The sequence below is a fragment of the Triticum aestivum genome, chromosome 2B (assembly GCF_018294505.1).
Source record: "Triticum aestivum cultivar Chinese Spring chromosome 2B, IWGSC CS RefSeq v2.1, whole genome shotgun sequence".
Lineage (NCBI taxonomy): Eukaryota > Viridiplantae > Streptophyta > Magnoliopsida > Poales > Poaceae > Triticum > Triticum aestivum.
The window spans coordinates 548,645,639-548,658,841 of record NC_057798.1 but is presented as its reverse complement, the minus strand read 5'-3'; the positions used below and the strand labels follow the sequence as shown (position 1 = coordinate 548,658,841).

General features: G+C 46.0%; 2 protein-coding genes across 2 annotated transcripts; one reads left to right on the top strand and one right to left on the bottom strand.

Annotated features, from left to right (window-relative positions):
- The first annotated feature begins 6,855 nt into the window (after positions 1 to 6,855).
- Positions 6,856 to 7,736, top strand: LOC123045961 (uncharacterized). The gene is made up of 2 exons (XM_044469217.1): positions 6,856 to 7,375; positions 7,468 to 7,736. The coding sequence occupies exons 1-2, from the start codon at positions 6,950 to 6,952 to the stop codon at positions 7,570 to 7,572; spliced, it is 531 nt and encodes a 176-aa protein (XP_044325152.1). The 5' UTR covers positions 6,856 to 6,949; the 3' UTR covers positions 7,573 to 7,736.
- A 705-nt stretch (positions 7,737 to 8,441) lies between these two features.
- On the bottom strand, positions 8,442 to 12,614 carry LOC123045960 (adenine phosphoribosyltransferase 2). The gene is made up of 7 exons (XM_044469216.1): positions 12,293 to 12,614; positions 12,080 to 12,190; positions 10,799 to 10,891; positions 10,385 to 10,534; positions 9,751 to 9,809; positions 9,094 to 9,176; positions 8,442 to 8,744 (listed from the first exon to the last, which is right to left on the bottom strand). The coding sequence occupies exons 1-6, from the start codon at positions 12,441 to 12,443 to the stop codon at positions 9,120 to 9,122; spliced, it is 621 nt and encodes a 206-aa protein (XP_044325151.1). The 5' UTR covers positions 12,444 to 12,614; the 3' UTR covers positions 8,442 to 8,744; positions 9,094 to 9,119.
- Between the last annotated feature and the right edge of the window lie 589 nt (positions 12,615 to 13,203).

The following is a 13,203-nucleotide window of genomic DNA, read 5'->3' as shown; positions in this document are numbered from 1 at the left end:
AAGCAAGAAAAGACTAGTAGAGGCAAGTAAGATGAAAAAATCCACGCCCACAACAAAATTGTGTTCTACTCGTGCAAAGAGAACTATGCATAGACCTAGCTCATGATGCCACTGTTGGGGAACGTTGCAGAAAATTAAAATTTTTCCTACGGTTTCACCAAGATCCATCTATGAGTTCATCTAAGCAACGAGTCAAGGGAGAGAGTTTGCATCTACATACCACTTGTAGATCACGAGCGGAAGCTAGCCAAGGGGATGGTGATGATGGAGTCGTACTCGAACGTGATTCGGATCACGATGTCCAAGTGTTGAACGGACAGCACCTCCGCGTTCAACACACGTACAGGACGGGAGACGTTTCCTCCTTCTTGATCCAGCAAGGGGGAAGGAGAGGTTGAGGAAGATTGCTCCAACGGCAGCACGATGGCGTGGTGTAGTTGGTGCAGCAGTACTCCGACAGGGCTTCGCCAAGCATATACGGAGGAGGAGAGGTGTTGGGGAGGGGAGGGGCTACGCCTTGGCTTGTGTTAAGCTCCCATGCGCCTCCCCACTATATATAGGGGTGGAGGGGCTGGTTTCTTGCCCTCCAAGTCCATTGGGGCGTTGGCCAAGGTGGGAGGAAAGAAATCCCATCATTTCCTTCCCCGCCGATTGTTATCCCCCCTTTTTAGGGATCTTGATCTTATCCCTTCGGGATATGATCTTATTCCTTCTAAGGGGGGTCTTGGTGCGCCTTGACCAGGGGTGTGGGGCCTTTCCCCCACTACTCACGTTCATGTGGGTCCCCCCATGCAGGTGGGCCCCACTCCGGAACCTTCTAGAACCTTCCCGGTACAATACCGAAAAATCCCGAACATTTTCCGGTGGCCAAAATAGGACTTCCCATATATAAATCTTTACCTCCGGACCATTTCGGAACTCCTCGTGACGTCCGGGATCTCATCCGGGACTCCGAACAACATTCGGTAACCACATACAAACTTCCTTTATAACCCTAGCGTCATCGAACCTTAAGTGTGTAGACCCTACGGGTTCGGGAGACATGTAGACATGACCGAGACGTTCTCCGGTCAATAACCAACAGCGGGATCTGGATACCCATGTTGGCTCCCACATGCTTCTCGATGTTGTCATCGGATGAACCACGATGTCGAGGATTCGATCAAACCCTGTATACAATTCCCTTTGTCAATCGGTACGTTACTTGCCCGAGACTCGATCGTCGGTATCCCAATACCTTGTTCAGTCTCGTTACCGGCAAGTCACTTTACTCGTACCGTAATGCATGATCTCGTGGCCAACACTTTGGTCACCTTGAGCTCATTATGATGATGCATTACCGAGTGGGCCCAGAGATACCTCTCCGTCATACGGAGTGACAAATCCCAGTCTCGATCCGTGTCAACCCAACAGCTACTTTCGGAGATACCTGTAATGCACCTTTATAGTCACCCAGTTACGTTGTGACGTTTGATACACCCAAGGCACTCCTACGGTATCCGGGAGTTACACGATCTCATGGTCTAAGGAAGAGATACTTGACATTGGCAAAGCTCTAGCAAACGAACTAAACGACCTTTGTGCTATGCTTAGGATTGGGTCTTGTCCATCACATCATTCTCCTAATGATGTGATCCCGTTATCAACGACATCCAATGTCCATAGCCAGGAAATCATGACTATCTGTTGATCACAACGAGCTAGTCAACTAGAGGCTCACTAGGGACATATTGAGGTCTATGTATTCACACGTGTATTACGATTTCCGGATAATACAGTTATAGCATGAATAAAAGACAATTATCATGAACAATGAAATATAATAATACTTTTATTATTGCCTCTAGGGCATATTTCCAACACACAGGTAGCGTGTAAATAGTATAAGCAGGCAGGAGACAAGGTGACTGAAGAAATAGGATTGAGGAAATTAAGAAAGTCTTCAGTCAAAGTCTTCAAATAGTAACGATCAGTTTCATCAACACATGAGCGAGGAAATGAAAGGGTTGAGAAAGTAGAACCAGTAGCTCGGTGAAGACACTGATTTGGTAGACCAGTTCCAACTGCTATGACAGTTGTACGTCTGGTTGGATTGGCTTGGTATTTAAACCAAAGGACACATAGTCCCAGGACACACAGTCCTTACCGTATTCTCCTTGAGATAAGGTCACGCAAACCTCACCCAATCACTCGTGGTAAGTCTTCAAGTTGACTTCCAAACCTTCACAGGCTAGGTCACCCGGCGATCCACAATTCCTCTTGGATGCTCTAGACCTTGACGCCTAACCGTCTGGAAGATGCACAGTCTTCAAAGGTAACAAGCGTCGGTTCCACATAGGAACAATCTCTTCAGTGATGCTCAATCACTTTGGGTTTTAGGTGTTTGCGTTTTGGGTTTTTCCTCACTGATGATTTTCTCTCAAAGTCCTCGGAGGATGGGATGCTCTAAATGACAAGTGTCAATCTATCTCTCGGAGCAGCCAACCAGCTAGTAGGGGGCGGCTATTTATAGCCAGGGAGCAGCCCGACATGATAAGACATAAATGCCCCTAATGATATGACTGTTATGTGGAAAAGATATTTGGGATAGCTGGCGCAAAGCATAGCAACAGTCAGAAATTTGAGCTCCCAAATTCCTCAGTGCTATCATGTTCCTCACTGTAGGCAAATCGCACAGGCAAAATCCTAACTCCTTGGTCAGAACAACTTCCGCAGAGACCAGAAGATCTTCATCTCTATCACTGAAGAAATTGACTAAACTGCAAGAGATTTTCAAAGGCTTCACTCGAAGGATTGGGTATGTGTAGGCTTTGAGATGATCATCACTTGGAAATTTTTCCTTAGTATTACCTCGACCCCCTTTAATAGTATGGTGTTTCCTATGACTCAAGAAAGGAAAATAAAACTACGAAAACAAAAGTCTTCACGCTTCATAGTCCTCGCATCAATACCAATATCTTCAAGGTCACACCAATTTCCTCATTTTCAAAGTCTTCAAGAAAACCAAAGTCTTCAGATGAAGACATTCATTTTTAGGGGTCGACTTTCTTCAGATATATCAAACTCCTCAGAGACTTATACAGCTTGTGTACACTCATAAACACATTAGTCCATTAACCTATAAGTCTTCGATACACCAAAATCACTAAGGGGCACTAGATGCACTTACACTTTGAAAAGATTCCCATCTGGAAAATATTCTGTCCTTAGGATAGAAGAACATAAGGAATCCGGACTCTCCAACAACCTCCGGCATTGCTTAGCAAGCATGGCTAGATTAAAACAATGTAAGTCACGAAATCCCATGCCTCCACTTAGTTTAGGTATGCATAATTTCCAGCATGCCATCCAGTGCAACCGTTTCTTATCTTGGTCATCACCCCACCAATATCTAGCTATAGCATCATGTATACCTTTCAAAACTTGCTTTGGTATCTTGAAAACAGTCATAGCAAATACTGGCACAACTTGTGCAATTGCTTTAATAAGAGCCTTCCCTCCATATGGTAGCAATTTCTCCTTCCAACCTGCAATAAGTGCACAAACTCTGTCCACTAAATGTTTGAAACAATCTAACCTATCCACCCCCACCATAGATGGTAGGCCCAAATATTTATCATTTAGCGATTTAGTCATAATATCCAAAACCTGGCAAACACTACTCTTGTGTCAACCGGTGTATTGGGGCTAAAATAAATGCTGCATTTTGAGGCACCGGCCAGCTGACCTGAATCACTATAGTAGGTATCAAGGATATGCTTCAAAGTCAAAGCATTCTTCTGATCTGCCAACATTAGTATTAGTGAGTCATGAGCAAAAAGAAGATGGGAAATCGGTGTCGCGTCCCGACACACCTTCACCCCTTCCAAGTCTCCCCTTTATTCTGCCCTTAATAACATCCGAAAACCCTCTACGCATAGGAGAAACAGATACGATGATAAAGGATCACCCTGCCTGAGCCCCCTAGAAGGGGTAATAGAATCCGTCTCTCCATCATTAAATCTTATACGGTATTTTACTCATGTAATACAGGCCATCATGAGTTGAATCCATCTTGGCGCGAACCCTAACTTTGCCATCATTCTCTCTATAAATTGCCACTCCACGCGATCATATGCCTTGTGCATGTCTAGTTTAACTGCACACGATCCTTCCTCCCTGATTTCTTCTTGATGGAATGAAAACATTCATATGCGAGAAGAATATTGCCAGTAATTAACCTCCTCGGGACAAACACACTCTGATGCTGACCACTAATCTCAGGGAGCAAATTTATTAACCTATTTGCTAGCATCTTCGAAATCACCTTATAACAACATTACAAAGGCTAATTGGACGAAATCGTGTTACCTTTTCAGAACTTCAAAACAGGCTGTAAGTTGACGATTTAAAAAATCATGTAGATTTTGCAATCTATACCTAATATTGAAGGTAGGTGCGTTTTTCCGGATTTTTTTGTCCGTTCACCATCGAAAAACAACAAAAAAAATCCGAGGTAGTACTAAAGTTTTATGTGTCTGTCAACTAAAAAAACGGTTTGTCCAGAATTTCGTACGTTAGCCGCGTGTAGTATGGCCCAGCGAAGCCAGCACTTATTTTCCTACCCACGCAGCTGATAAAACCCTATTTTCCGCTCTATGCGGTAAATAGTCACAGCTTGCCACTTGCGCCCAAGACTGGGCTGGCCCGTTCTCGTTTTTCCTGTGTTTTTTATTTTTATTTTTCCGTTCCTTTCTCTTTTTCTTTCATGTTTCTTTTTTTCCTTCCAAGTTTACTTTTCCTTTTCCCATTTTTGTAAACCCAATATTTAAAAAAAATCATAATTTCAAATGTTGTTCAATTTTTAGAAAATATATTCAGAATTCCAAAATTTTGTCCCCGTTTGGGAAAATATTTTGAACTTTAATTTATTGGTCTCGTTTGGGAAAATATTCAAAATTTAAAAAATGTTACTGTTGCTCAAACAATATTTTTTTCCTCAGAAAAATGGAGAATTTTTAAAATGCATTTAATTATTACAAATTTAAAAAATTCTTATTTAGTGAAATATTGAAAACTTCATTAAAAATGATTGCATTTAAAAAAACTATTTTTTCTAAATTTTCAAAATATGTTCCTGTTTTCAATAATTGTTCACAAACGAAAGCTATTAGTGTTTTATTAAACTCTCGGGTTTTCAAAAATGTTTGTTAATTTCAAGAAAATCTCATTTAGAATTAATTTTCCAAAAAAGGTATGGAATTTGGAAATTTTGTTCACATTTTTTTAAAATGTGCGGCATTTAATAAATTGTTCATGTTTTCAAAAATATTCGGCAATTCATATTTATTATTATTATTTTGAAAAGTTCAAAAAGAATTAATAAAAAAATGAATCTTACACTGCAGTATGTTCTTAGATATTCGCGCTGGCCATGGATTAGAAGGAGGCGTCTGTTCGAATGGTAGCAACACATGGTCGGGTCTTTGTGTGAGTTCAATTCTTCAAAAGCGTTTTTTTTGGATAATTGTTTTTATACCCTTAGTTGTGTCTCGTTCGTCAGCATTGCCCCTAGTTTCTGAAAACATGTGGTCTTGCCCAACCCACTTTGATCGTCTTGTGCTTTGCGCTTTGACCGTTTGAGCATCACTTTGAAAACTTCATAACTAATTCATACTAAATCAGAAAAATGCAAATAAGATACCAAAATGTTCGAAAAAACATCGCTTGTATGTCAATGTCACTTGCATTCATGACAAAAGTGTTGGTAAGTGATCATCTGAGTGTTAGCTCTTATGATATCACCATGAACAGTAACATCTAAAAAAATTGAAAAACAAAGTTGGTGGCAATGAATGACAAATGTTTTAAGTGCTTCCCAAGTTCCATCAGGAATTATTCCCTGATGAAACTTGGGAAGCACTTAAAACATTTGTCATTCATTGCCACCAACTTTTTTTGAATTTTTTTAAACTTTACTATTCATGGTGGTATCGTAAGAGCTAAAACTCGGATGGGTACTTACCAACACTTTTGTCATGAATGCAAGTGACATTGACATACGGTGATGTTTTTCTGAACATTTTTGTATCTTATTTTCATTTTTATGATTTAGTATGAATTAGTTATGAAGTTTACAAAGTGATGGTCAAAGAGTCAAAGGGAAAAAACACAAGACGACCAAAATGGGTTGGGCAAGATCACGTGCTTACATAAACTAGGGGCAATCCTGTCAAGGGGGGCAAAACTAAGGGTATAAAAACAATTATCCCTTTCTTTGAATTTTTACTCGTGTCTTACAAACGCAGACTGTTTCGGTGCCTGCGAGTGAGCTGATCGAGATGAAACCTGACAAAGAAGAAAACATTCATGATTATGTGTTGATTATGCTAATGAAATGGAATTTTACGCTACAGTTGATAATTCATCCGGTTATACCATCGTATGAGAGAGTGGTCGAAGCAACCGTGTCCTAAAGGTCGTGAGCCAGCCACCAAATGAGGAGGCAGCCACAACCCGAGACGGAGATGGACCCGGAGGTAAAAATGACATGAGTTGGATGGTCGCCGCGACGCCGACTAAGTCCACTATTATCAAGATCTTAGAGGACAAACATGACCAGCAGAAGACCGCAGGTTCACGCTACGGAGACCATTTGTGGACACATAATGCGCATATACAGGAAAACTTCGCCCCAATCTCTCTTAAAAAAGAACATCGTCGTAAAAGAAAAACAAATGACAAGCTTTGACGTACACATCAGCTTTGGTGCAGGCAGTTCCAGACCCCACTCATCAGTGCCACGAACCCTCGAGATCCCAACGGTCGAGTGCCCGCCCAGCCACCGCAACGGTTACTTCCACCGATCTGCTCCATTTCCCACCCCTTTCCCTCCCTTCCTCCGATCACTACGCTCTCCATTCCCTCTGCTCCTTCTCAATTCCAAGCACTTAACGAGCCTCAAGCCAAGATGAACAGCGCGGCCGAGACGGACGCCGCCGGCGAGAACGGCAACCCCGCCGCCCCGGTGCTGGTGGTGGAGCGCGTGGTGACGGTGGAGTACCTTGAGCAGTCCATGTCGCGGGGCCTCCTCGGCAAGTTCCCCGACTCCTCCGCCTACGACTTCGACTACTGCCAGAGCGGCATCTGGTCCCCGGTCAACAAGATCCCCAGCGAGTCGCCGGCCTCCGGCTCCAGAGACTTCCTCATCGCCAAGCTGAAGCGCCGGGCGCGGGCCGGGAGCAGGCTCAAGGACGCTGCCGGCGGAGGCGGCAGCAGGTCGAGGTGGCGGCGCCGGCGGCTGCGGCGGGACGGCTCTTTCCTCGACCTCCACGAGACGGCGAGCAGGGCGAAGCTGGACTTATCGCCGCCGCTGCCATCGCCTGCCCCCACCAAGGTAGTTCCCTGCACATGAACCCCTCCAAGCTTAAGCTAGCTCTCCGAATCTGCCATTGGGTTACGAGGTTTCTGTTGGCTTGGGTTCTTCAGGAGGGGTGGAGGAGGGTGCTCACGGCGGCCATCAGGAAGTTCAAGGCGCGGCACCGCCGGTCCCGGCCGGCTCCCCTGCTCCAGATGATGCTTCCAATGCTCTGAAGTCTGAATCCACCGACCGACCGATCGATCGATCGCGCCCGCGACTTCCTTGTTCTTCTGATTGATTATTGATGAGTTCGAGCGTATTGTACAACAGATTAGATCGTCAGATCGATTGTTTGTAAGTTGCCTGTCATATAACTATCACCAGTTAAGTTTCTCCATTCAGTTTGCGTCCTACTTTTCCGTCAGTTAGTTTCGGTTTGCAACCCATCTGACACGGTTTCTGATGGAATCGTAACGAACCTGAATTCGACTCGAAATCCACCCTGCAATTCCGTTATAAATTCCCCGTGGGAATCGCAACTAAAACAAACGCGCCGGATCAGCAACAGCCGACAGATTCGACCTTCCAAGTTCGGCCAGAACGCGAGAGAGTCCCGGAGCTCTCAAGATGGCTTCCAAGATCGCCGCCACGGCGGCGAAGGTGCCAGCGAAGACGAAGGGCCAGTGCATCTGCTCGCCCACCGACCACCCTGGCTCCTTCCGGTGCCGGCTCCACCGCGCCAGCGGTATGCCCAGGTCGATCTCGTGCCAGCAGTTCGGTGACCCCCACACGGCGAGCTCGCCGCTGGTCTCCTCCGGCCACATGCCAAGGTCGGCATCTCAGCAGCAGTTCACGGCTCCTTCCGGCTCCGGCATTTTGAGATCGGCGTCCCAACAGCAGCTCCCGCGCTCCCTCGGTGTGCCAAGATCGGCATCGTGGCAAGATTCTGCTCACGAGAATTGAACAAACCTCCTGAACCAGGATGTTCTTTTTTCATAGCTTAAGTTCAGAAACTACCGATGTAACTTTTTTAAAGATTTTTTTTTCTTTTTTTGAAGCGCTAGATAGTTGTAATTAGCACTTTAGTCTTACGACGACACAATTTTAGAGACAATGGAATAAACTAATGCTGAGATACACAGGAAAAATCTGGTAGAAGAACCTGAACAACAGGATGGTTCTTCTCTTTGCGGCTAACGGTGATGATTCCCGACAGAAATAACTACAAGCTCTCGTCAAATACTCCACTACTTGAAAACTAGTGCTAGGAAGACTACATCTCATCTATCTCACCCTCTCCACCACGACACTTAGCAATAGCAGCTGCCCCTGACAGTGTACTGCAGAGTTATCAATACACATCCACCATGCGCGCTTGCAAACGAATGAAGCTATGATCCTTTTTCTGAAGAAGAAACAAGGCCAGAATTAGTGTATAAAACCTCTGGATTATCAGACAAAACAGCCTAATGTGGATTGTGGAGATTAGCCATCTATTTATAAGTGATGCCTAGTGAAGTTGTGATTTGTCTCTACTTAACAAAGGTTACCGAAGAAATTATACGTTTACAGAATGGATAGCATGGATATTGGATCATATCATTTACTCCCGCGGCTGTGAATTTGTAGCAGTGTATTTGTACAAGAACATGAGTTTGTTAATTGACAAACCTAGCCGTGTTGCATAATATATTGAAAAAACATTAACGAAAGCTACTGGGAGATATTTCAACCATGAGACTATGAACACTTGCCTGATCAATCATCACCATCTTACTTTTTATTTGCGGGACTCCACCAGTATGTAAACTGGCTTTCCATCGAGCTTGTAGAAATCCTGCAGAATATACAAAGTTAATAAATTTGAAAGGGTGGCTGGGCCATGCCTCTCTTGGAAATATGTGTTTTCCATGTATTAAATACATTTGCTAGATTTAAAAACAAAGCTATGTGATGTACTTGGGCCGGAGGGAGTATTCACCGTAGTCAGTTTAATAAAAAAGTTTGATCGATGTGTATATTCTTGATGCCATCATAAAATTAATGAAAAGCTTCCATTGTGGGGGGGAAAAGAGTATGCATGTAGTGTTTCTGCTAGTGGTATATTTTACAAACACAATCTTCCAATTTTTCTCACAATCCCTGATATGTTCAATTTACAGCAAGTATGCTCAAAGAGAAGAACCTATAAGCCTAGGTTGCTGTGTCCATGCAAGTAAAATAGGGAAACCCTGCAAGGGTTTGCAATTAGGATTCTTCTAGAAGTTGGTCACAGGTAAGTTTAGTAACATGTCAGCTCAGTGCTTATTTTGTTCATTGTTCTCTCATTCATCTGTCCTAGTCACATAGTAGTGCAATACTTGCAGTAGTAACTTTTTAGCTAGGGTTATTTCACCTTAGCCCTTGCGTACCTTAAACTTAGGGAGTCCGATGAGGCATGCACACTCAACAACGTCAGCTGCGGCGCGTTCTGGAATGCAAATAATTGCATCAATCATGGAAAGATTAGTCAAAAGTCATTTTCATGTTGTTAGCTCATGATATATTCATATGATTGAGCAAGACATGTAATTAGAACTCCTCGTTTCTCCGTGGCGTGAATGCTCGATACTTATCTACAAAGTTTCCTCATGGTAGCATGAAAAGATGGAAATTATGCATCCAGTCGCATCAAAGCCACGCCTTTATGCAATTAGCTAGTAGCTACCCTCATATATAGGGCTTATCTTTCAAACAGGAATTTGTCACGCTCACGGGAAAACTTTGCTTCTTGTCAAGAAAACATGATGGTCCTCTACTCTACATGTTATCACTAAGTTGTTGAGATGCTTAAGTGGCTACACCGCATGATACTCGATGTGTCTTTTTTGGCAAGACTACCAGAGATTATTCCATATCAGCATCACACATCCTTTGACTTACTTATCCCCCTCCCATTTATTTACTGGACTACTAGAGTTCTAGTGTAGCACAAGCTCCAAGTTGAGCCTTGTATTAAAGGATTGTTCACATTTCATGTAGAGAGAACAAGAGGGAGGGGCTCACCAAGAAGTTTTATGGCTGCTGAAAGTGTCCCACCGGTTGCAACCAGATCATCCACCACCACCACACGGTCTCCGGGCTCGACGGCTCCAACATGCATCTCCAAGCAATCCGTCCCATACTCGAGCGTATAATTCTCGGAAATCACCTCACCTTCATTGTTTTCGAGCAAAATTAGCACATTTTGTAAATTAGTAACAACTGTTTTCCCTTTTGGGAGAAAATATGCATGGTGACAACATTTGATGAATCTACTCAGGATGAATGAAGCTTTTCAGAAATCTACATGTTGTGTGCGTGGGTGGTTAATGTGCTCAAAGATTCAGTATGCATTGGTAGTACACCATTTGATTATGAACACCTATCGAATCATCCTTGTCGCAGCTAAGATGAGAATGATCTGGAAGTGCGGGGTACCTGGGAGTTTGCCGGGTTTGCGCAGCGGTATGAATTTGGCTCCGATAGCCAGCGCGATCGCCGGGCCAAATATGAACCCTCTCGCTTCAATACCTAGCAGCAACACCAAGATGCCAAGCCATGAATATACACGTACAGGTCAGAGAAGCATATACAGATACAGCAGGGATAGCCACGAAATACATACAGCTGGGGGTCATCATTCATTCGCCGTGTATTTAGCATGGCTAGGGTACGTACACGTAATAACGTCACAATGGCATTAGGTGCTGACATAAGCCAGGTGCACCAGACAGCGGAGTTAACCAGATCGCTGTACTCTCGTACTAGCAGAGGTACCGAGCCAGGCCAGCAAGGGTAGGCGCGAACGCGAGGACCGGCCGGCCCGAGGGGAGGGGACGACACCGCATGTGAGCTCTCGGCCACGGCCGTCCGATCAGGTGATCCAAGACGCGCGCGCGCGCCCCCACCGGATTCCGGCGGTCCCGGCGCGATCTCCCCCCAATCGCCCGCCGGCTACATGCACGCCCCCTGTGACCCGGGCATTGAACACGTACAGGTACAGGCGATGCCACTGGCCCTGCTCGATCACCGCGGACCGTACAAGTGGCGCGACGGGGCCGGCCGGCGGGACGTTCGTTCGTTCGGCTGCAGGGACCATCGTAGTCCTAGTACCATGCGACGACAGCGCGAGGACACATCCCACATGCGCTGCAGAGACTATTCCGGTTAAATTGGCTAGCCTCCATCCATGGACGACTCTTCTTCCTCTTCCTCCCAGCGTGGCGGCATTGGCCCCTGGGTTTTATTGCTATGCTCTCTGGACCAGACCAGACCAAACCAGACCAGACGGTGAACTGATGAGGAAGACGCATACGTGTGCGTGCGTGTGTACGTGCGCGCGCGCGTATCTATACTGTTGCTAGTACCTAGTAGTACTGCAGCTACTGTTCTGTTATCTGAAAATAAGAGTTACTCCTACGAGTACACTACAGTAATGTGGTGTGGTGGTGATGACCTGATCAACGGCAGAGCGGAGCGGGGGAGACAAAGGGGGCAGGAATTATCTGCCGCGAAGACACGGCTAGCAGCAGGCCGGCGACGGTATATTCCACAGCACCAGCGCACCGAGCCAACGGCGCGCTCTCAGCGGCATTAAAGAAAGACGCACGGGCCGGCACCAGAGTGCACGCACGCGCGTGGACTGCACATGGCTCCTGCCTGCACTGTATGATTGACTAGCCAGCGGGCCGATCGGTCGGATAAGGGTGATGATTTTACCTGCGACGGCCGCGATGCCCATGCCGCGGTAGCGCTCCACGAACATGTCCACGGCGTCCTTGAACACGCCCGGCCGCAGCAGCAGCGCCGTGATGTCGTTGAACATGATCCCTGCACGCGCCGCACCAACGACCGACCAGACCAGAGCACATCAGACAGGAGAGTTATAGTTAGTCAGGAGTAATGGTTTCGCACGGAGATGGACGGACGGACCTGGCTTGGGGAAGTGCGGGACGACGCGGATGGCGTCGGAAATGCCCTGGAGGCGCGGGTCGGCGGCGCGGCCGTTGCCCTTCTTGGCCGGCGCCTGCGCCTCCACCACGTTGCCGCCGCCCTCGCCGCCGCTGGTGCCCTGCTCCCCCATGCCCGTGATGCCGACGCTCGCTCGTTCCTTGCTTGCTTTGCTTCGTCGTTTGATCTTCCTTCCTCTGAGTAGTGGTGGCTAGCGAGAAAGGCGTGTGTGCGTGTGTGTGTATAAATAAACACGAGGAGAGGCGCCGGGTGGACGTAGCCCGGAGGGAGGCAGTGCGAGAGAGTAGGGGTAGTTTTTATTATCCTTGGAAACCAGCCGGTAGCCAGGACCACCTGTGCTGTGTTTGCATACAGAAGGAGGGCTCGGCTCGCTCACTGGACAGTGGCCAACCTCTCCCCCGATTCATGAATGGCGACTCAGTGGGGCGTTGGCCGTTCCAGCCACGTCCCTGCACACAAGTTTTACTATTCCCTCCATTTTTCGCGCTTTTTAAGATTTAAGTTTGTCAGTAAATTTAATCAACGACCGACTGCGGCGGGAGCAAATACCACTGAATTCGTATTTTCGATATGAATTCAATGAATATGAATTCGGTGATATAATTTTTGCTTCCGCTGCAGTCTGTCTCGTTGGTTAAATTTACGGTTAAACTTATATCTCTAAAAGCGCGAACGCACTATATTGTGGAATGGAGGGAGTACTTCTCTTCGTGAGATTTTGCCGCGGCAGAGGTTGCATCTGAAACAAGATCTCGCTTCTAGCTACGGCAGCTAGCAGCTGCTGATTGAGACGTGTTTAACTCTTTGATGCGTCTGATTTATACTTCCTCCTTCCCAAAATAAATATGACTGATTAGTGCAAAGTTGGTATA